Source organism: Crocodylus porosus, unplaced genomic scaffold (assembly GCF_001723895.1).
Source record: "Crocodylus porosus isolate Cpor-Errol unplaced genomic scaffold, CroPor_comp1, whole genome shotgun sequence".
NCBI classification, from domain to species: Eukaryota; Metazoa; Chordata; order Crocodylia; family Crocodylidae; genus Crocodylus; species Crocodylus porosus.
The window spans coordinates 946,361-970,702 of NW_017728909.1; the positions used below are offsets into that span (position 1 = coordinate 946,361).

Sequence of the window (24,342 nt, forward strand, 5' to 3'; positions counted from 1 at the left end):
GGATTTTCTGCGACTCGGTCTATGCTAAAGTTGTTCTGGCTGGCACCTTCAATGCTAAAACTGTGTCAGTATTTCCATTACAAACTAAGTGCCTTATAAATTCTGCTTTAAAGAGATTGCTCCAGGCTAAAACTCAACATGCAAGATTTCTGTGCAGGGGTGATGTTTCATTATTGCTATAGAAGTGATATTATATCCAGAACTTGCATTCAGAGGGCATTTACACACATGGGGAGCTTGCTCCAATGCATTGGAAATCCAGCACGTCAGAGCACGTAAATTGATGCATTTTGGCAGGCTCATGAGTCACATGCATCAGCAGCGCAGCATGCCTCCACGCTGAGAAAGTGGCTGCAGTGCACTTGAATTAAAACACATTCAATGTGCTTTAGTTGAAAACGCCCTCCCGCCATTGTCTCAGCATGGGGACGCACTGCACCACTGATACACGTGACATGGAGATGCTTTTAGTTAGCAGGGCTCAAAAGTTAACTCTATGAAATCTCCATCTATACATTTCTGCCCTACAACGCAGTTATAAAATGAAAGATCTGTTCAGAGACCAGCAAGCCAGAAGCCAGCTAGCCCTATTCTGGAGCAGGGCCCCTTTAAGAACAGGTGCTTGGGCTTGGTAAAGGAGATAATCAACCCAACTGGGAAGGGACCAGGTGATTTCTACAAAAGCCTGGAAGAGCCCAGTTAAAGCAAGGAACTGCAGGAAGCAGGGCGGATCCCAGGGCAAGGCCTTTGCAACCCGGGCTTGTTCAGGCAAATCACTTTGTTCAAAGGTTACCTTGGTTTTTGTGTGGTTTAAAAGAATAAATTGTCTTCTTGAGCAGTGAGGGTGGGGGGAAACCCTTTTGCCATAAATTACCCTGCGCCCTCCCTGAGCACTGTTCTGATCCCCCTGCCCAGCCTGATCTGCTGTCTGCTTTCTGCTCCTTGTCTTGTACCTCCTGCCTGATCTACTGCTCTGCCTTCTGCTCCCTGCCCTATTTGCAACTATACAGCTTTAAACTCACTTCCTGGTCATTAAGAGTCTGAATGTGGTGGGATTTACTGTTTTTCCAATGCAATTCACCACTATATTTGTGCAGAATAGAGACAGGAAATGCAACTGAATTAAAAAAACCTAAGACCTCTCTCTGAGGATGAGTTTTAAATGCTTTCTCTGCAGTTTATTTCATCAGCCGCTCAACAACAAACTGTGCTGATAAGTTGTTGACTGAAGAACATCAGAAGCTTCATTGGGGCCACTGTCTATTTATTCATCAAATTTTCTTATCGGTGTACAAAAAACTGTCTAGAAGGGGAGAGGTAAACACCTCGGCCTCTTCTGAATCAGAAAACTACAACTTCTGCTTCTCAGTCAGGCCCCTGAACAATCACAGACTGAAGCCAGCTAAAGTCAGAAAAGCATATTAGAAAAGTGACCCTAAGGGCAGGTTTACCCCAACCACAGAAGTCAGTACAAAGAGTGAAGTTAAGGGGAAAATAGGGTTCTTCATCCCTATGAGGGAACAGGTGAGGCAAGTTTCTCCCCAAGTATCAAGTGATATAGATAGACAGGTTTTCAAGTTCTGTTAAATGCCTCCATCCTCCCCATTTTGCCAGAAACAAGTCACCTCTTACTGGAGCGGAAGTAAATCAGGTTTTTGTTTACACTCAGCCTTTAAGATGTTGTACTCTCTTTTCCTTTTCTTATTTTTTCCCCAACTTGGGATGCTCTGCAATTAATTATCAGGTTGCCATTCAAAACCTCCCACAGCAGATAGGCCAGTCCAAGTTGAGTGGAAATTGACACTTTAATGTAAGGTTCAGTATCATCTCATCACGGTTCACTTTTAGTTCCTTCTGTAGTTCCTATCTGACAAAGAAGATATCCTTTGGTCTTGTAAGTCAGACTGAAGACTCCTCTTTACTCATCAATATTTCTCAAGGATGAAACTAATAGAATAAACCAGAACAGATAGAAACGTGGACATCTGCCTGCTTTCTTATTTATTTATTTGATTTGTATGCTGCCCTTCACAGCCAAGGTTTACTGATGGGTGCTTGGCACTAGTAAATCCAGGTCACAGGAAGGAAGTACCAGGTCAGGAATTTCTCTTGCTGTAGTCAAATCCAATTTAAAGTTGCATGCCAGCCTTTCTAAGCAGAGGAACAGAGAATAAAATAGCTTTTATTTTAACAGAGAATTGATATAAAGACTGTGCATAAGCTTGAGGGAAGCATCATTTTATTATAAATTTTGAGCCATTTTATTCTGGTCAACAACAAGAATTTGCTCCATTTTATGAAGTGGCTGGCAGAGAGGGCTTGACTAGCTGAGAAATCATTCTCTTTAAGGATCATGATACAGACCAGGTTATGGACCTCTTTCAAGCTAAACCAACCATGAATATATACATTATGGGTGAGTAGAAGATGTAAAAAGCAGACAGAAGATGTCACAACATCCACTTGAGAATCACTGTTTTCTATTGGTTGCTAACAGACTGAAATGTAGAAAAAGTAGGGACCAAACCTCCTGTCTATATATGCAGCTTCAAATCCACAGACATGTAACAATACGTTCTTCCTCTAACTCTGGTCTTTGCTCTCCTCTGCTCATCACTGTGTGTACTTCAGTTTCAAGGGACATTTAAAATGTTCTTCAAGGCCAAATAATCATATACCAATATTTCCACAGTATAGATAATATTCTTTACAAGAAGTATATCCCAGGCGAAACACGCCTGAACATGGGGAATTCTCACAGTCCAGAAGCCTTGATGCAGGAGACGACATTCTACGAAACAAACGTGTAACAAAATAAGACAAGTGGAATTGCCATTTTCCAAGCGCAACTGAGAATGCCAATAACAACTCCTCGTTCCCATCACATTAACAACAAATGAGATGGGAGTGCTGCCATTATCTTGCTGGGTTAGCTACAGCATATGCCAAATGTGTGGGAGATTTGCATTTATTCCTTGATATAAACTCCCAGATCTCAATCCCAAGGCCAAGTGAGGTCAGAAACACTTCAGAGGCTGGATATGACAATCAAAAAGTCCTTTACATTGTCAAATCCTCAAATTCTAGGTTAAGGAAATATCACTGCATTCTCAACACAAACAGATTAGTGGGCACCCACTCAGGAACGAGTAAAATCAAGTTTCACTATCGCCAAAGCCTCTCACCAAGCAGATTAGCAATGGAATTCACAGCACTTTCCTGCGGCAGAAGCCAATGCAACTGTATTAAAGACAATACAAATAAAATGGTCTCCAACGTGATCAGATGACTATGAAATGTCATGGCTTTCCAAGTGACTGTCAGTAGTGGCGTTCCACATGGAACACTAGTACCTGTAGGCACACTCACTTAGAAAGCTCCAAATAAGTTTTTATAAATACAATAAATGGAAAATGCTGCTGTGAGAAATGGTAACTAGGAAACACTTATCTCTAGAAGTGAGACTAGAGAGAGGTGGTGAGAGGAAGAATGTAAGGAAAACAGAGAATAATATCCATGTTTTACAGCTAAAAAGGCAACTATCAAAAGTCTTGAAATTCTGGTAACAAGATGACATACTTAAGAAACCCTCAATTACACTGTAGCTGTGTGATTTTTAGTTGTCAACTACTTACTGCACATGCAGCACTATATCTCTTCTATATAGCCTGATTTAAGGTAATCTGCTCCACTGAATGCTTCCATTTAAATTAAAAACAACAACTTTATTATAAATGCATTTTGGAGTCTATAGTCCCATTGACAGGGTAAGGTCCTGCACTGTAAATTCCATTAAAACCAATAGAATAGAAAGAATAAACTAAACAGAAGGAGAAATCTGAGAGAGACAGTTTGTAGCTAGAACATTTGTTGTCTATTTTTTCATCCGGAAACAAAGAATGATAGCGAAAGAGAACAAATAGAGAAACTTTCACAATGAAGACCTAGCATACTTGAGCAATTTATTTCTCCAGAGCTTGTTAGTTAGTGAGTAATGGAAAACAGACATTGTGAACAGGTATTCATTTGAAATTGTAGACAAGTTTTTAGAAAAAATGTGTGCATCTATTAGGAGTCAAGTGTCAGATTTTGAGATGCTATGTAGAAAACAGTCTAGCATAGTTCTCTTTTAAAATGAACACTCCTTTATAGTATCTTATTTTCCATACATATATTTTATTTGTCTCTGTGTATGGCTATCTGTATAGACACCATGAAGGCATCGTGCTCAAAGACAGATTGTAGAATGTTGTATTATACACTTTAGGCCCGATCCATTTTTGCTGAAGTAAATTAAGGTTTTGCCACAGATTTCAAATGGAATAGGACAGATTGCTACCACATGCCTTGCTTGTCTATTAGTTTTAGGTCATTATAGACTGATTTTGCTTGCATCAGAAATCTGTAGAAATAGAAATTTTAAAAAATCCAAATAATTTAAAGCCTTAAAAAACCCTAAAAATAGTGAAAGAGAAAGAGATCCAGGCTCCAAATCTGCTCACACCCAAATCTTTCCCCTCTACAAAAACCAAACAGTTGTTGAAGGAAGCTTAATAATTACTGCTGCTAGCTGGACCTAATTTAGAACAATATTGAAAATGGAGAAAAAAATGAAAGTTCAGTTATGATAACTGCAGAACTGATTTACAAGATTTGGAGATGCCATCTCATCTATTTTTACTACAATTTCATATTAACTGCAATATAATACCACAATGTTTTATTTATCAAATTACATTTTTTGGTTTCAAGCTTTCAACTGGAATACTGGATTCTCCAAAACCAGTTGTTCAATACTTGAAGTTGTGTAGGTTCAAATGCAGCAGCAGTTTGGAAGTATAGATGTAGAGAGAAATGTACGCTACAAAACACATTGATACACTGCAAAAATCTATTTTTTATATGCAGACACCCACACGCATGCACGTGCATGTAAAGTAAGAGGGCAGTCAAGAGAATTTGCCATGAAACTTCCAAATCAATATTTTAACAGATTGGTTCCTACTCCAAAGCTGGACACATGCTTTTACTTTACTCACTATTTTATGGTAACTCATAATGAAATACATCCTGCCTGCCCAAAAACACTTCTGACTAAAACAGAAGATATTTGAAAGGTCATAAACACTTGGTAGCATAGCAGTAGGACTGCAGACGCCCGCATGAATGTTTTCACTCAAGATAAATAAGGCTGTAGCAGCTGCTGCCTACAGTGCTAGGCCCGTGCCCTATATCAATCAAATACACACAAACTAGCTCAACTGGAAGAGTCTAGAAATGATTTTACCCAAACAGATTTTACCCTCCAGTTTAGCAAAACAAACACTGCAGCAAATACTGGCCCATCATCATGTGACCTCCATCGAAACAAACTTTTTAGGAATGAATTAAAAGCAACACCCCAGTGAAAAACATTTTATTTGTAAACTAAATAAAGAAAATATTTCATTCTTAAATTGTTTTCATTGTCCAGATTTCCTACGGAAACATGCCTAACAAAATGCCTCCCCCTAGGACATTTCTGGACTCACCAGAAATAATGTCAAGAGAGCATAGTATATTTAAAAGGGGGGAAAAAAATCTTAAGCACTTTAATTTAGGAAACCTGTTTGCAGTGGAGAATTTAAATCCCCTTTGGCCTGAGTGGCTCTGCAACTGCCAAGCAACATGACTGACTAATTAATTTTATGTGGTGGCTAAAATTAGATGCACTTAGAAACAAGCATTATTATTGCCTATAGGCAATCTTAAAATTTGTGTTTGGGGTTATAAATGAATGCTATAGTGAAAGCCAAGTTCAAGAGTACCTTTCAGGGGTCCCTTCCTCCATGCTAAGGAAGGTAGGTATTGGGTCAGAGACATCAGAGTAAGAACATCCAAACTGTACAGCTTGGACTCTTCCTCCTGTGTCTAAAGCATTTATATCAGGTTTGTGGTCACTTCCTTCCCCTGTGAATAGCTTGACTGTTATAGGCATAACAGTTTGCTCGCCAAAAAAACTAGAGGCGATCAATGGAAAATGCAGTTAAGACTTGGGTGATCTGGGGTAACAGTATGTTGAAATGCTGTGGAAGCCTCCCTGACAGAGGTTTAGATGGTGTCTCAAAACTCTGATCAACTCTAGACTAAACCAAAAGACTGCATGTGAATTACCCCAAATTTATGAAAATTACAACCGGATTAATTTGGATTGAGCTCCACAACTGGCCCTTTTTCTCCCAAATTCCTGCATTCAAACATCCTTAGATCTTCAGGGAAATCGGTATCCAAATATGTGTGCAGTTCAGGCCTACTATTACAGATTAAAACTTCTGAAAATAAAACAAGGAAAAACACTAAATGTTTATGTGACAGAATAGTAACATTTTATTTAACATATTGAAGAGCATGTGTGAACTCCTAATGAAAGGAAAACACCAGAGATATTTTCAATAGGAGAATTCAGAATGCAAAATATCCAGAAGCTGCCAGCAAAGACACTAATCGATACATATACAAGGGGTTTTTAATCTGGTACACAAATTGAACAGAAGTTTTTTTTGTTCTGAATTACAGCTTTGAGGACAAGTATTCTTGTATGCCTAATGGGTGCTGCAGTGTTAAAAAGATGGCTATCTTGGAATAACTTCCATACTATTTGTTTTTTGCTATAAAACCTGCAGAGTCATCATATGGCTTTGCTGCATTTAGCAGCTGTCTTTCTCTGCTACGTTTAACTGAAAGAGAGCGTGAGAGAATAAGGCAGTGTACAAGTAATAAAAGGCCAAAATCTGCTCTAGCGAGGCTGTTTTCACAGCTGGAGATAGAATACTTACTATTCTATATACAGCATCATTAAGCTTAGAAACTCAAGTGGGCAGTGTTAAATTGCACTATAAAGCAATTCAAGCAAATGACTCCTCTACCCCCTTCAGCTTTAACCACACCTGGGTTTTTAATATAATTGTTTAAAAAAACCCATAACACTCAAATTCTCCCTCATTATATGAGAAACAAGCATTATAAGACAATTTTTCACTTTATAATGCAACATCATACCCAAGATGCTGTTAAGAGGGACTTATATACCCAAGATGTATAAAACGAGACGTTACTCAGTGATGTGAAAACAGTATTTACAGTAGCCTGATCACATTTCATTAGACACTGAAGGGGCAGAGAGCACAAAACGGCATATGTGAAAAATTCTTACATCAAAAAAAAAAAAAAAGGTGAAGTACAAAAGTATTTTTTTTGTAATAACAAAAACAATTCTAACCCCCTCATAGTTTGAAAGCAAAATTAGTTTCCTTATCAGAACTTACTATGTAATTTCCAAGCCTTAAGCTATTAGTGTATTTTGCTTTCATGTTAAGTCTGTGGGTCTGTGTGTGTGTCTATGTATACATATTATAGTTAGAAGGCAATTAAGGAACAGTGACACGGGCTCCCAATCCCGAGTCTCTTCAGCTGACGTAGCACTGAGTTAAGCAACATGTGAGCCATTAGGACCTCAACAAAACATTACACTTGTTGTAATCATCACTGGGAGCAAAAGTTATTTTAGGTTAGAAACAAAGATGCTTTACAGATTGTTCCAGAGAAATGTTGAGCCTTCTCGTACTAAACGAGTGAAGATCCTTATCTGAAAATTAAGAAGCTTTTTCTAGGTTAACCTATATTTTCTAGGGCACCGGGGAGCATATTCAGCAAGGTACTTACTGTGGCCCTGGCCGCTGTAGGACCAGGAGTACCAGGGCTCTCCTGAGCAGGAACTTGGTTTTGTTCTTCAGGACCACGGGTTACAAGAATTCTGAAATGTTGCTGCCTTGTGTTTTGATCTGGTCTGATTTTAAACATGCATCCCCCTTGTCCTTGAGGAATCCTTTCTACTGAATTGCTTCTAGACATTTCTGACCCATTTCTGCCATTTCCACCAAGTTCTGAATTTGCTCCATCTTCCATGGGGCTAATCTGTTCTGGTCGTGGCTGGACCGGGTAGGAAGTGCTCCTTTCCAGCCGTATCCGGGGATATCTCACCAACCTGTCTCCTTTTGTTCCAGTAAAACCAAAATTGTAATCACCTCCTATACCCGTACCACTGGCCTGTGGCTGCTGCAACTGGAGAACAAAGAGCTTTTTTCCTGAATTCGCTGACATATCTGGCAGATGCTGCAAAGACCAGCGCCTCGGTTCGGAGGCAGGAACATTATGCTGAGCCTCGGACCCAAAGGGCAAAAGTGTTACCTGATGCATATCGGCGCTGGAAGCACGATGCTGAATCCGTACACCACTTATGTTTAAACCTGAAGCTGCTTCACTTGCCTCATCATCTGGGGCAGTAGATGCAGCGGCATCACTCTGGTTACTGGAAGGAATTGTACAAAATATTGAATGGTTACAGGAAGCAGCTCCATTAACCCGTTGTCCTAGCTCTTCAGGCACCCTGGGCGGTGAATTTTCTGGTGTCACTTCTGGACTGCTTGGTGAGGAAGAACGACTTTCCATGGGTGACGTCAGATTCTCCCTAAAGTCTGAGAATTTACATGGAAGCGTCTCATCTGGAGAATCTGGGGCTCCGCACTCATCAGCATAGCCATTCACCGCTTTGCGCTGAAGGGAAATGTGCATAGATGAGCTCCTTGTTGGGCGCACATCAATATTGTTCAGCAGCTGAGGAATAAACATGGACGTGCTCCTTTTTAAGGTGCCCACTTCTTGTAAATCGCTGCCACCATAATCCGCTCCGTGTCGGGAGAAAGGATGAGGACTGTTTCTTCGGGGCAAAGTATGGAATGCCATGAAAAAGTCATCTTCTCTTTCGCGGTCTAGGATCTCTGATTCAGGGGCTGTGTTGCTTCGTCCAGAGCCAAAATGAAACCGCAGCCGATGGGCCATGGTTTTACAGAGAGAGGAAAAGGAGAAGGAAAACAGCAGCAATTCAGGAACTGCCAGAAGTTAAAAACCATAGACATAAACTCCAAGAAAAAGTGTCCCATCTGCCAAACTGTTAGCACTGCAGCACTGATAGCGACAGATAGCAGAAATAGCCCAAGTGGCAAGCAGCATTCCAGGCATGATTGGATAAGAGCAATCAGCGCTCCTACACACTGTCACATAGGGTAGGATGGTTGGAATCACATGACCTGGTTCCCCCTCTCCAATGCAAGCTAGTGATTTTTTTTTTTTAATACCAGCAAGAGCCTGAAACAGCACCTTCCCAGCTGCTCCTTTTCCATCAGAAAGGAGCGGCCCCAGCGGGAGAGCTCTCACAGCTGACTAAGGCAGCAAACACACTCGGCACTGCTATAAATCTAAACCACATAATATTCACAGGGCACTTTTGTACTCAGCAGAGACAGAGAGAGAGAGAGAGAAGGAGGGAGGGAGAGAGAGAGAGAGACTGTGAGAGTTAACTAGAAAAAAAAAACCCACTCTAATTTAGTGTTAAAAAGTTTGAGTCAACGTCATACACAGATAGGCAAGTAGAAAAAGGTTCAGGGAAGAGACAGACTCAGGCTTGATCTGTTTCGGTGGTGTCTGTTCCAACATTAGGCTACCATGGTAGAACATAAATAAATATTAGTGCATGGTTATGCTTTAGATTTTTCCTTGGTCTTAAAATGATTTAAGGAACAAACTATTTTCTCTGGAAAAGGGCACAAGTTCCACGTTGCCACTGTAAACACAGCATAGCCTATGCTAGCCAGTACAGCATATTCACTACATAAAAACTACAACAAATAAAGAAACCTTACATATGACAAGGATTTCACATACAACACGAGAAGCAGAAATGAGCAAGATGGCAGGAGACAGAGTTTCTTTTTCGGATTTACCAGGCAGCAAAGATGAGTGAAAACTGGAGACGGGTGTGCATGTAGCTTTGTCCCGATTTCCCTTAAACACCGTACAAAAACACTGCCCAGCGCTGGCAGACTTCCAATGAGAAAGTTAGCAATATTACCACAAGTCTGACTGCCAGCATGGAATACAGCTATGCTTGCTAAGAGCCAAAAGATCTCAAAAGAACAACGAACAGACAGGATACAACCCAAAATTATCACATCCCCTAAAAATCAGCCCTCCAGAATCTCACTGTTTAAAAAAGTGGGGGGAAGGCACATTTGAGGGGCCCTGGAGTTTTAATACACTTGTTCATGGTTCATACAACAACCAAGTAAAAAGAATCTCCAAAAAGAAACCAAATTATCCCCCATTCAGTAGTGCAGAGAGGGAGCTTGTTTTGTCAACAGCTCTGAAAACTTACGGGGATAAGTCAGCCCCCCACTTAGGCATTAAGCCTCTGTTTTCCAACAGATCACTTTCAAAAACAGAAAATGACCAATTATAAGAGAAATGGAAGCTACTTTAAGTGACAAAACAGCAAGGGCCAGGACAATCCTCTATTGTTTTAACTGGACTATGAGCCAACAACAAGAAAAACATGGGTATTTTCTAAGCAGCAACAGTACTGAAGAATGCCTGATGCAATCACAGGTGCTATTATTATTTTAATACACATTTCAGATAACAAAGAAGGTTTTAGAGTATTTGGATGACAAAGACTTTTTGCACTAATGCTTAAAAAACTTGTTACCAAATATTTTTGGTTATGGCAGGGCTGGGTAGCAGGGACAACCTTTTCCAATCTCACAGTACTGTGATGGCTATGGTACAAGTTGAATCAAAAAAAGAAAGAAAAACCCTTACAAAATTAGGCTTTATACCAGTTATTTACTCCCAATGTAAACTGTAACAAAGAAAAATATAAGTGTTTTGGCTCCCAAAATATAGTCACGACATAGAAATCAATCTAAAAAAATTCAGTTCAAATGCACCCTCAGCCTAGGCACATAACTTAACACTATGATAAACTGAACCGTAAGTGCTCTTTGTTTTTTGTTTTTTTATACACACACACACACACACATATATATATACACACACACCCACATATACACACACACACACACACATATATTAGCTCCATCTAAAAAAGCGCCCCAAGTCACCAAACGTAATATATGAAATGTAAGTAAGAGAAAGAGAAAGGTCTCAAATGTTACTTTGCAGTAACTGCTGAAAAATACTTTTTAAATGACCGCCACTAAACTATTGCATACTGGTGTGACTAAAGGAGGCGGTTAGCCAAGTTAGGCAGGCAGAAGGCAGGACAGAGTGGCACTGTGTAGACTAACGAATTAGGTGAGGTTTAAGCTTTTGTAAGCAACAACTCCACTATCAGATGCTGAGAATGGCATCATGTCCCGCCAAGTCACAGCATATGATGAAGTAAGCTACTGTTTACAAAAACTTATGCCTCTGAATTAGTTTATAAGGTGCCATTCTGCCCTGCCTTCTGCCTGGTTTAACTGTGCACAACACTGCCCTCTGCTGCCTGGAACAAGACCCATTCAAAAGGTTATGATGTTGTCCCACCCAGTGGTTAGCCTACAAAGAGTACAACTAGCCAAATCTAACTAAGAATCTCCTGTAGGTCAAAGGGAGGTGGCCTATACCATCATCAAATTACTATGTTTGTATAACAGATGATCCCAATTTCTCTTCTGATTATGCCAACAACCACAGAGTCCATATACCCATGTTAGGTTACTGCCTTACAATATTCCCTAGATCGTTCCCCTTAAAAGTCTGTATATTCTATCTTGCACTACAGCTGATGGAGAGCTAGGGGAAAAAAAGAAACTGCTTTTCTATGAATGATCTGTTTTGATGTTAAAGATTTCATAAAGTAATAAAAACATATTCCACCTACCTAGCAAAACTTATTTCCCCTCCCACTCATCCCAATATAGTACACAAATTTTGCTGAGACACAATGTACTTATCCTAATCAGAGGAAAATGAACATTTTATGTAATAATGCAAGAGAGTGGTGCTAAAAGTGTTTAATTTTATTTTAGTAGTTTACAAAGTATAACATGGCACCAATCTCTTCTACTTTCCCCAGAATCAAAGCATAGATTTTTTTGCACAGATACATATTAAAGAGAGACATCTATTTAATCTTATCAAAAGGGACAGTTCATAAGGCTTGGAAGGCTAGAATTTTCCTTATAACTTCCCCATTGCAAAAGATGACCTTGGTACAGGAAGAGAAATTTGAATGTTGATGCTGTAAATTAGACTGATGTCCTGGTTTATGTACATCATTTTATGTTCCTTGGTGTACCTGCTAACACATCCCAGATAATATGAACTTTTTAATTAGAACATGAGATTATGTTTAGCCTACAAAGCCAAGAAATCAGGGGGAATCAGCAGTAATTTGGTGATGGTAAATAAGAAGTGGTGGCAGCTGCTGGGTCAGAAGCAGCGCCTCCTTTTCCCTCCTCCCCCCTTGAACAGAGTTCTGTCAATTTGGTATATCACTCCTAAAAAGTAGCCAACTCCTGAATTAGGATATGTCAAAGTATCCAAGAACTTAAAGAAGCTGCGTAACATCTGTGCATGGGCAAATGGTGCCACCTGACTTGGGGAGGGGAGGCACATGCCCCCCACAGCAGCCAGTCAGTGACTGGGAGGTGGGAGGAAGTCCGCACAGCCAATCTCGCCAACCGGGAAGCCAGTGGCACTCCTGTGTTTCACTTTGTGTTTAATAAAAACACGAAGATCGGTACAAGGACTATACTCACCAATCTGTTTTCATCAAACACTTCAAACAGGAGTCGATGATTGGTTGGGTTTACCTATCAGAAAATACAAACAGTGTTACTTCACATTCATTACTTTTATGATGACATAAGCCATTTATTGCAGTTTGCTAAATAAGTAAACCACAACCATACAGATGAGTGGCCAACAAGCTTTGTGCCCAGCTCTAATTACGCTTAATGTGCAAGTATGAGAACGCTTCATGCCTAAATGTGCAGCAAACATTCTACGTTTCAATATTATATTTCTACATACAGCAATTAATAGATCATACTGTATGCTACATTCCTGTTCCCGCAGAAAACTCCAAAGGAGAGAGATGTGGCTGCTGCATACCAAGAGAGCTATCCTACCAGGCATAGGAGGCTCCATGGTTACTGGTCCATGAAAGTCCCTAGATGGCCATACTGCTGAGACTCTGGGGACTTCATTAGTACTGCAGCTGCAAATCCTAACAGGTGATGCACCCAACAGATTTTTAAGAGGCTGTTTCTCTTTTGGCCTGGATTCTGAGATTTTTCATTCAGAAATATGCTGTTCTTCTATTGTTTACCCTCTGTGCATCTGTCTAGATGTGGTGACTATTCATCACAAGGAACGCTTTGTAAAACTGAAGTAAAGTTAGACCACACACACTGCATCTTAAGAAAAAATCCCCAATGCTGTAGCCAAGGAACAAATACACCTCTGAATATAGTGGGCTATTCCCAATATTCTGCTTCAGGAAACACAAAGAAGACAATCCACACTGGGCAGACATCTGTGAGATTCAGGGGAAATCCCAAATTTAACTATATTGAGGAGTTTGAGCCACCTTGTGAATGAATTCATTGCATTTCTGACCAGGAGTTTGTGTAGTACCTGTTCTGCAGTTAAAACAACAAGACTCCCAGTAGTCCGGACACTACAGAGCTCTAAAGTGGCCAAGGGCAAGCCAGAGAATATCAGTGAAATCATAAATGCAAGCATATGTAGCCGGTTTCTACAAGTCCTGAACATGTGGCTTTTCCACTGGAGGGGGAACATCCAAGTACAGGAGCACTGTGCCTTATGATCTGCCCTCCAATGCCCCACCTTTTATAAAAGACTGCAGGAAAAAATGGAGTTACACATACCAGGGCTCAGTTTCCTGAATCACCTGCCCAGTGTGGAACCAAATCTAAATGTACATTGATGGATAAACTTTGCATTAAGCTTTGGGTTCACTGAGCAAATTATATTCACTGGGAATAAATGCTAACAACGAAATGGTGGGCACCTACTTGATTTAAACTTTTTCGTTTTTACAGCTTGTTATGTGTCAAAAAGAAACTACCATTCTCCTTATATCGTTTTATGAAGAAGCCCAATAATCACCAAACTTAATAAGTGAAAATGTAACATGACCAGACAAATTCAGGTAACAAGAAATCTAAATGCATCAAATCCTGTTGTGACTGGAATGGGTAAAACTCGGGTGAGTCGCACTCAGCTCCTAGTAGCAAGAAAATTCCTAGGGATTCAGCATTATTCACATGAACAGGTTTAAGTCTGTTTTCCCCCAGAGTACATAATGGCTACTGACAGACGTGGAGGGAGACAAAAAAAAAAAAAAAATACACACTTTAAGAGAAGCAGCAGCACATTACTTCCATCTGGCTCCACCGCATCTGTGTAGATCGGGCTCTTCAGCAGGGTTTTTTGGCCATTTTATTTAAAGTTGACTCAATCAGCTATTAGATAAAAGTGCCAAAAAAGCCCCACTGAAGCAACCAATCTATACAGATGCTGGGCAAGCCAGGTCCAACTAATGTGCTGCCTCTTTTGGGCACATGCTGGACTTGGCAGAGGAGTGCATCGAGTTTAAAGTAAAGCTCTGCTGCTTTGTTTTGTTTTGTTTTTTACATCTACAAGCAGTCTATAGGATGACAAACAGCTAATGCTGTAAAGATAATTTTAGAGATTTAAAAACAAATCTATTAAAAGTTCACTGGTGCAGTCTCAAAAAAATCTATTTTGAAATGGAAACTCACTTTAAAGCATTTCTCATCTCCCAGATTAGATATTAACATATATTCCTTAGTAACTGTTTAAGTTACCAAATTAGCACAATGGTCAATGGCTAGAACTGTACAAAAAACATGTTGCAGGATACTCCAGTTTTAACAATTCACAATGCCATGCTTGTGCCTCTTCTCAAACAGCTGTTGTTAAAGATTAAACTGTTGAAATTTTACCTAACCTACTTTTGTAAATGGAAAAAAAAAAAAACTACAACTGCCCAGAAATCAACTCCACCCCGAAAAATCTTTGTAGCATCTGAGGATCAGACACGTTTTTTGCTCTCACTCATTTTGATTTCATACATATATGAAGTGCAATTTAGAGCAATTATTATTTTAATTCTATTATTTACTACTTTTAAACATTTAACTCTACCTGTTGTGATAAAATGCCACTTATTACTTGTAACAGAAAGTGCAACATTTTAGGTTCAGTTCTATCAACTTTAACATGACATGAAGCTAATTTAATCAGTTACAATGAAAATAACATGTTTATATTTTTGCTTTGTCCTTATGCCATAGGCCAAAATTCACTCGTTCAATTGTCCTCCTTTACTTCTACTTTGTTTGGGGGATTTTTGTCATGCCAGCTCAACTTTCAGGATCTTTAAGCATAAAATAGCTGTATAGATTCTTTCATTAAAATTATGCTGTGCTGTGACACATTAGGAAATATTCTCCTTATTTGCCATTACATTAACCATTTAATACCATAGCAAACACTGTATACTAAAAATGTACATTTCAGTGAAGAGTTTTCTATCCTTTATATGCATTGACTCAAAACCTGCATAAAATAAAGCATTATTAAATTGTGCAACCACCCATTTGTATGCTAAACCATATGTTAATATCTCACTTTCTATTCTGTTTTTAAGAAAAAGAGATTAGACGGTAATGCTATGTAGTCAAGTGATTTTTTTATACTCTGAAATAAACCAATTAGCATGTCCTCCCCACCCACTCCAATGTTTAATTACATTGAGAGATAAGCTCTCTATTATTAGTTATCACAAATAAAGGGAAACTTACTCTAAAATAAAACTCTTCATTCCATTTGGGATTCAGTGTCTGTAAAAGAAAATAGTTTTATTTTACCAAAAATATTTTTACAATCTTAAAATGTTAGTTCATCCAGGCTGCTGGTCTATCTGAAGTCATTTAAATGTGCATGTATGCTATACCATTAGGTAAAAGTGATAAGGGGAAAAAAAAGCCCAATCAGTTAGAAACATGCATCTTAAATGATTCAAAAACTTTTCCACAGAGCAAACCAACCATGGGAGGGGATTTGAGCCAGATGAACCAAAAATAGATGTTCACTATAAATAGGATTCTATCAGTAGAAGGCAAAATCATTGAGGACTCCTGCAAAGATAGTATCATGAAAGCCAGAAAACATTTCATTCTTGAAATTCATTTTTTTTTAAATAATCATTTTATTTACTTGTTTTCAACTATTAAAATGAATTTATTTTGCTAAACAAAATTATATATTAGGTTGCATTAAAAAAGCAAAAGCTCTTTTCTTTGAACTAGTATAGTGATACCCTAGTGGTAGCCTTTTCTCTGGTTTCTGTAGTAAACAAACACTACAAAGCACTGTAATTTTGTTTTAAAAATTGTGTAGGACATTCATGTAGCCTACAACCTTAAAAGAAACCAACCAGAAGATCATCAAGCTGAACATATTAGTAAAATGCAAATACAAGCAAGTCATGCAGTTCAAATTTTAAAAGATAATATGTGGATGTATCCACTCAACTTATTTTAATGTTAAATCTCACTCCCTCCCTCCCTTCCACACACGGACCCCCGCCCCTGCTTTGTAGGTGCCGAAATAAAAACTTTATCAGCCCTGTTCCATAGAGCACAAAGCAGAAGAGGGAAAATTAATTCTCCAAACCAGCAAAACACCTGCAAATATAAACTGAGGTCAATATATTTTTGGGTCTGTAACCGTGTGCTATCCTTAAATATAGGCTCAGGACCAAGTATAAAGCTCTCTTAACCTTATTTCTTGAAACAAAAAAATATTTCTTTATTGTCATAAGGAGTTTTTAAATTAACCAAGTGAAGTAATATCTTACACTTTAATTCAATCGTGTATGTTTGCCTGCCTGGAAGGCAATAACTTTTGAATGCTTCATCCAATATATTCAACAAGTTAGGGATGTAAATGTCATTAAAAAATTATCTGTTTAGCCTCCTCTAATGATATTGGGTAAATGGTTAACTGATAACACATACCTAGTTCTGGCCGGGGTGTGCAGAGCCAGGGGCCAGCACCTGCCCACCTCACCCCACCCTGGGGAAAGGGCAGTAGCCACCAGCTCAGAGCAGTGCGGGGAGCCAGGGGCTACACACAGACCCACTCAGACATGGCTGCTGCTAGAAGCCACCTTTGACAGGGGGAGAAGCCCTGCCAGACAACACAGCCCTCGAAGCCGTGGGCAGCAGGAGCAAGTGAGGGTCTTCCCAGCTGGCGGCAGCACGCTGGGAGGGAGGGAACAGACTAGCTATGGGTACTAATCCCCCCTCGCTCCTCCCTCCTGCCTGACCGACATCCACCACGCAGCTTCACTTCTCCCTTAGCTGCCAGACTGCACCCCACCCTGTTCTAAACAATAGTTCTAAACAATAACTGGCAAGCTATAACTGGTTATAACTGAGCTTATCAGTTAAATAATTATTCATTTAACCATACATATCCCTAAAATAATTTCAGGGAACATTCCAGGCATCGGTGGACAGAACTCTACTTATTTTTGGTGAAAAGACCCATGTTCTCACGTAAAGGGGGAAACTATCAAACACACAGGCCCTGTCTCTTAGCATACCCAAAAGCTTCAACTACTTCCAACTGTCTACAGGTCAAAGAACTGGTGGTCCCGGGGTCTTTACCTTGCACCAGATATTAAAATCAGATGGGAAGTGAATCTTCAGACATATACATTAAAAGAGGACAAGGAAAGAAGTGGGTCTACTACACAGTAAAAATAGAGGACTGTTGAAAGTTCTCCTAAGTATGGTTCAGCAACTGAATGGATGTTGTGCCTCAGTTTTCTAGAAGGGGGGAGTTGGGGGAAGAGTGGTTGACAGTGAACATGGAGCAATATGCCTAATGGGAAACAGAATGCAAATGGCGATGAAGCCACACTGCAAGAGTGTAACCAGGGGAGTAAATAATCTCCATCCCAGAATTCATGACATACAACATAACAGATCCATTAGCAAGGATTTCTAATAAATCTATTAAGTCAGGGCTTAATCTATTTCCATATGATTGGAAATCCTGCGCCTATATTTCAGAAAGGAAGGGATGATCTAGACAATGGCAGGCCAATTACCCACCCTACAATAGTAAGCAAGGTTTTGAAACAATTTTTTAAAGAAAAAATAAAAGACAAAGGTAAAATGGGATACAATGTAACATGGGTTTATCAAAGGTAGATCAGATCATGCCAGACTAGACATGGAGAAGATCTAGGTGGGGTACACTGGTGCAGCCACATCCCCCTTCTGCCGTCACCACAGTTGCTGTCTCCAGCTAACTTGGGTGCAGGGGGAACCCCAGAGCCACTCTTGCCCTGCTCTAGCTGCAGGCTATGGGGAGCATCTGCACAGGGTGCCAGGCTCCAGTGGAAACAGCAGAAATAGTGAACAGCAGTAGTAGTTTCCTCTTCCTGCACCTGTTCCCTGCCACTCCACTACCATTATCACCACTGGCCAAGAAGAGATACTGGTAGAAGGAACGCACCCCTGCCAGTACAGCTGTCTCCAGCTGACATGGCACCCTACACTGGAGCTCCCTACAGCTCCTGGCTGGATCCGAGTAGGAGGAGCTCTAGGCCTCCCCACAATGACCAGGTCATCTGGGGAACGGTGACAGAGGATGGACACCCACTTTGTGCTCTTGCTCACAACCTAGCTCCTTACTGTCCCCCTCAGTGGCCTAGTACTCTAGCCACACCTTGTCCCCATCCGCTATGGTCTGAGGGGCAGTGTATCACACCCCACTATAGGAAATACTAGATCTGCCCGTGGAGTTGGCTATTATTTCTTTGGCAGACTAATTTTCTAAACAAAGGATATGTGGCAGTTCCCATCTGGATTTCAGTAAATCATGTGATATGGTACCATTAGTAAAAACTGTTAGTTAAGCAAAAGAAGATGAGGATTAGTACAAGAATTGTAGAGTTGGTAGGTAACCGACTAAAGGGGAGATAGCAATAGAAAAGGAAATGTCAGGGTGGTTTCTAGTGGCATCCTTCAAGGATTGGTTTTCCAACCAATCTTGCTTAGTGCTTTCATCAACCACCTTGACACACAAAAGGAGAAGTATGATAATGAAGTTTGCTGATGACATTATGATGGGAGGCATCATCAATACAGAAAAGGATTGGATTATCATAATGGAAGAACAGAATGACCTTAATGACTCAAGTATTAGATTCAGGATGAAATCCAATAGTGTAAAATGCAAGGGAACAAGAACTTCTACTACAAACTAGACCTCCTCAGTTGGAAATGAGTGTACCTGACAATCAATCACAGAATGATTGTGAGCCACCACCGTGAGACCACCATGAAAGAGGTGAATGCAATTGCAGGATATTTTTACTGTTATTATTTCTCTATTCTCAAGCAAAGATTTTATGCAAGCATCCTCCATCTTCCTCAGCTTTTCTCAGGCTCTTTTACATATCAGCCTCTTGTGCCAGGCATCTGTCACCAGGTGCAGCTTATTCATCTTTTGTCCATGCCAGCAAAGTAAGACTTCCTGTTTCTTGTCAGTCACACCACAACATGTTAACTTCCAACTGATATTTTCATTTCAAGCTCTGTCCCTTTAAGTCTTTTATAGATCAAAGGCATCACATACTGAACACAGGAAGACTGAGCCTGCTCTCTCTCTACTGCTCGTTGTAGGATGTGCCATTGCTCAACAAGGATCAGTCAGAAAGTAATACCTCTAATTTTTTACTCAGCCAAATATTATTGAAAAAATATTAAGCTTACATAGCAGATATGTACATCATCGTTGAACACACAACTATTTTTAAACATCATGTCCTTCTCCGTCAAAGGCCTTTTTCCACTGGCGAACAAGCCCATATATTCCAAGGTTGTATGAGGATTAGCAAAAATGACTTCTCGTACTTTTTGTTTCCCCAGCAAGCCGTTGACATGGAGGGTGTTCCTGTTGCTGACTTCTTTCTTAAAGTCAGAGGTCTATGTCAAGACCGTGAAGAAACATGCAAAGCACATGTCCAAACAAAAACCATGTCTGGTGCTACTTCTGCACAGCAACACTCACCTACACACCAGCTTGTGCACCACAGTGGAAATCTCATCGTTCGGATGGACGGTGCTGCCCCTTTTCCCTACAGCCCAGAGAATGAAGGACAGATTTTTAAGGGTGGCATGTTTAGGACGACAGTGAAGCATTGCTGGTTTTGTGACAGTGCCTGCACAAGAAAAACATCAGGATACGTGCCCTTGTTCTCCAATAGAAAAGGCTTCTGGCAAGGGGGGACTACATTGGAAAACAGCTGTGGGTTCAGCAATGCTGTATGCAGTTTCCGTGCAAGTTTAATATTTTTTCAATAATATTTGCCTGAGAAAAAAAATAGGGCCTATGTCTTTCTGACAGACCCTCATATATAAGTTGGGCTTGCAGGCTCAGTTGCATATATTCAGGCATTCTGTATTCTAGATTCTTCCAATACTCTCCAATCTGGTCCATGCTTTATGTAATCCAACAGCTAAATTACACAAACTAGTAAATCTGGTTCACTGAACCCTATTAATCTGTTTGTACAGTTTCTCTGTGGCATACCTACTGATTTATATAACTCCCATCTTAAGTCATGCTCATCTACAGCCCACACCTGCTTAACTGGTCAGGTTCCTCTCTACTTTCTGTTCAGGGTCTCCTGTCATGACCCCCATATATAGAAGCCTCATCTATTCTCATCAGAATCTATCTGCTGATTTAGTCTATCAATATGCAAGGTACTTTCCATAGAGATAAGAAGTATTAATCGCAAACCACCTTAGTAAGACCTCACCTGGAAAACTCTGTACAATTTTGGTAACCCATGTTATCAAAAGATTAATTTGGACTGGAATTGGTTCAGAGGAGACTACTAAGATAAATCAGAGGAAAGAAAGGAGAGGACACTATGAGAGTAGACAGGAAACGGAGGCACACATGGAGACCTTCTAGCATTTGGTAATACAACAGGGGGTAAAGGGCACCATGGAAAGATGGGGAAATGGGGTACCTTGGTAGGGGAAAGGTGACTGAGTAGCACTGAGCCAGCACTGGGGAAGAACTAAGAGGTAAAGATATGGAGGGTGCAGAGAATGAAAAGGACATTCTTGGCAATGGTAGGAAGGGAATATGAAGTAGCACATATCTACACTCCCCACTTCCAGATACAGGGGGCACTGGTATGGGTGGATGGAGACATGAATACATACAGAGCACCTGACATAATGAGGAAAGAGAAAATAGGGACCCAAAAGGACCCAAAAGGCTGCAGTGAGTCCCTGAGCCACTGGGAAAGGTAGTGGTGCTCTGGGAGGTGGTGGGGGTAGAGGGGATAGAATTGTGCACAGCACACTGTGCCTAGAGAGGCAGTAAAGGGCACAGCCCTCTATTGATCCAGGCAGTATTCCTATTAGGAAGTCAGGAGTCAGATAAAAATCAGAGATAATCTACAGCTCACTGAAGATCAAACAATGATAAAAGTAGATGTAAATTAAATTCCACATTAAAGGCCACCTCAAGCATGTGTCAAGTAGAGAGGTATTAAAGTGGATTTAGGAGAAGGCTAAATGTCAATTAGCAAGCACAACTATGCTTAGTTTTGGCAGGACACAGCCTATCCATTCTAAACCTTCACAATGGAAAGTACGAAGTAATGGGGAAATATTTGTGCTACCTCATACTGGTGCTCTAAGTAACAAATGAGGTGAAAAACAGAAAGACCACAACGTCTCCCTATCACCTCCAGGTATTTGCCAGTTACTTGTAACCACTGCACTACTTTAAAACTGAAGAGCAATTACAGACCTACAGCACACTTCACAGCAGATCAGTAGAGAGGCAAAGTAAAGCTCTAGTACTGCAAACAGCTCCATGGGAAGAAGTACTGCACCTGGGGGAACCTGATTGATCTCACCAAGGTTCCTCATGGCCAAAAAGGATCACCTGTCTGGTACTGGGGCATGACTGAGGCATTACTCATGCACATATACACCTATGACTCATTACTGTATGTGTACACCCACACAGACTGTGTATCATATTGATCATGAGTAGTCCACATTCCTCCTTACAAAGGAAACAACCTTTTGTCCTCCCCAGACACTTGCTTATGGGAAAACCATGCCAGCTGTAAAGGCACAACCTCTCATACTTATATAAGAAGTCTAGAATACTTATTCCAATACTTTTAAAGATTTTCTTACAGTTTTGCTTAAAACAGACACACATTCAGTGTACAGTCGTTCATTTCTAGCAATGGAAAATTTCCAGTGCTAGAAATAATTGCAGGAGAGGGAGCAGTATAGATGTTCAGCCTGAAACCACCCCCTTTCTGCTGCCCCTTGCACCTTCCAGAGTGATCCTAGCCAGAGGACAGTGTGGGGAGCAGCAGCTGCTCCAGTCCTCCTGTTTCCATGGGGACTGTAGTGGTGTGGCAAAGGCCCACCCACGCCTCACATTGGGGAACCCAATATGAGGAGATGGTGGAGAGCAGTGAGCCGCTGCTACACCTCTCCTCTATCAGTCTAAATGACCATTCATCCTGTCGCCCTCTCCGCACACCCTCTCCAGACCTAACACCAGTTTCTGGAAAGCATGAAAGCCTTTCTCTGCTACTAAACTCCTCCTGAGTGGTGAAGTGTACAAGCATTCATTCTCCCAGGAGAAAACTCCCCCAGGTGTGACTTCTACCAGGTGGAAGATGGATTATTTTGCTCCTAAAACAGCCATTTTTGTTCTGAGAGAAACAGTCTTTATGCCCATATACCCGTGGTTTCTTCCAGGAAAGCTACAATTCTCCCAGGAGAAACATAACACATGTAAATGGGCACAAGCTAACCCATAAAACTTTATTTTTCCCTTAAAATGAATGTATACATGAAGGTTATACCAGTACAACTACATCTCCATATAGACTTTAAGCTATTTTAATAAGACTCACATAGGTAGCTAAATCTTCAGTCACACAAATGTTTTCCACCACTGAAGTTAAAAAGAGAATAGTACATTTTGTTCAAAAAGAGTGACAGAAAGATGACATCATCATGCATCCTCCTTATGAAAACTGAACCCTCCATTATCAGAAAAAAACCTCCCACAAACCTGTATGGATTTGGCAATTAATCTCAAAACTATTTAAAGAACTAACACTTTGTGCTGTTACCATAGCAATAAAGTAGGTAGACCTATCAGAAAGCCATGAATATTTTGCTCCAAGAAATTTCAGCACAATTAAGATAAATTTTGACAAGGTCTACAATTAAATTAAAAGAGCCCAAACACACATTATAAAAGCTGAAAATGTAAATTAAAAAAACCCACATTTCATTTTTTTAAAAATAACACAATTGGTATGAATAGTAAACACCTGGGATAGTTAAAAGTGGACCACATTATTTTTCACTGTTTATATGCTGAGTCCCTGGCACAGAAGAAAAGCTCTATCCAGGCGAGTTCCAGAATGTAAGTGGAGCACATTTTAGTATCAGGTACTCCATTTACTCTTCCACAAAAGCTACTTTGTTCTGCTGTATCTTTCTCCTGTCCCAAGACTGTGCTGTGCTGTGCTGAACCAAAACATGGACAGGCTTGGATTTAACACAGAAACCTGTTTTCCCCCAAGTTCTAATCAGCTCTTTTTAACTCTCTTTAATGGAAACAGCTTTATTTGGAGGAGATAAATGGAGGGGGGAAGAACACTGCACAAAGCCTAAGGTGACCTACAAATGGTAATGAGGGGTGGACCCTTCCATTGTCTTTTTATTATTTATAAAATAAATTTAGGTGAATGCTCTCATTTTTTAAAGTTGACCTTTAGGACTCACTTTTTTCCTTTAAAATGGAGGTCATGTAAAAGTAGGAAAACTGGATAATGACAGGACAAATTAGTGAAATTATGACATTACAGGAAACAGTCATTCTAAAGATTTAGATTGTTATTGTAAAATGGCTACTTGACGTCTCAGTTTCCATTATGAATCAGGATAGTCCGTCATGACTTTTCCTTCAGGGTTTACTCAAATGATTACTTTTCCCACATTTACCATGGCAGCTAGCCAAGAGTAAGAAGTATGTCACTCTTAAAATACTGACTTTTGGTTTAGCCAACTAGCTTTCCTAATGCTCTTCACTAAAAATACCAAAATAAAAATAAGTTAACCCCTCCCCATTCCTTAAATATACCTTTAATTTTTTATTTCAATTGCAAATACAGTTTTTGTCTGCTTTTTTTTAAAACCCATGTCAAATACCTTTATATGACTACAGAAAGATTTTGGAAAGAAAAATTAACCCAGAAAGGCCATTTTGATAGAAATCAATTGTTCACATGACAATCAATCAAAGAATATTTAATGACAGTGA

The 24,342-nt window shown here is 40.1% G+C and overlaps 1 protein-coding gene across 4 annotated transcripts in view; it reads right to left on the reverse strand.

Moving 5' to 3' along the window:
* NEDD4L (neural precursor cell expressed, developmentally down-regulated 4-like, E3 ubiquitin protein ligase) overlaps positions 1 to 24,342 on the reverse strand; it is a 259,010-nt gene that overhangs the window by 163,974 nt on the left and 70,694 nt on the right. For 2 of the 4 annotated variants that reach the window (XM_019531744.1, XM_019531743.1), the window contains exons 3-4: positions 15,735 to 15,773; positions 12,639 to 12,692 (exon numbers count right to left, since the gene is read on the reverse strand). Coding sequence is in view for 2 of the 4 variants with exons in the window: in XM_019531740.1 (XP_019387285.1) it covers positions 7,702 to 8,877 (1,176 nt within the window). In the remaining 2 variants the exon portion in view is untranslated. Of the gene's footprint in view, positions 1 to 7,701; positions 9,282 to 12,638; positions 12,693 to 15,734; positions 15,774 to 24,342 lie in introns of those variants that run through there. The other 2 variants (XM_019531740.1, XM_019531741.1) reach the window with 2 other exon arrangements.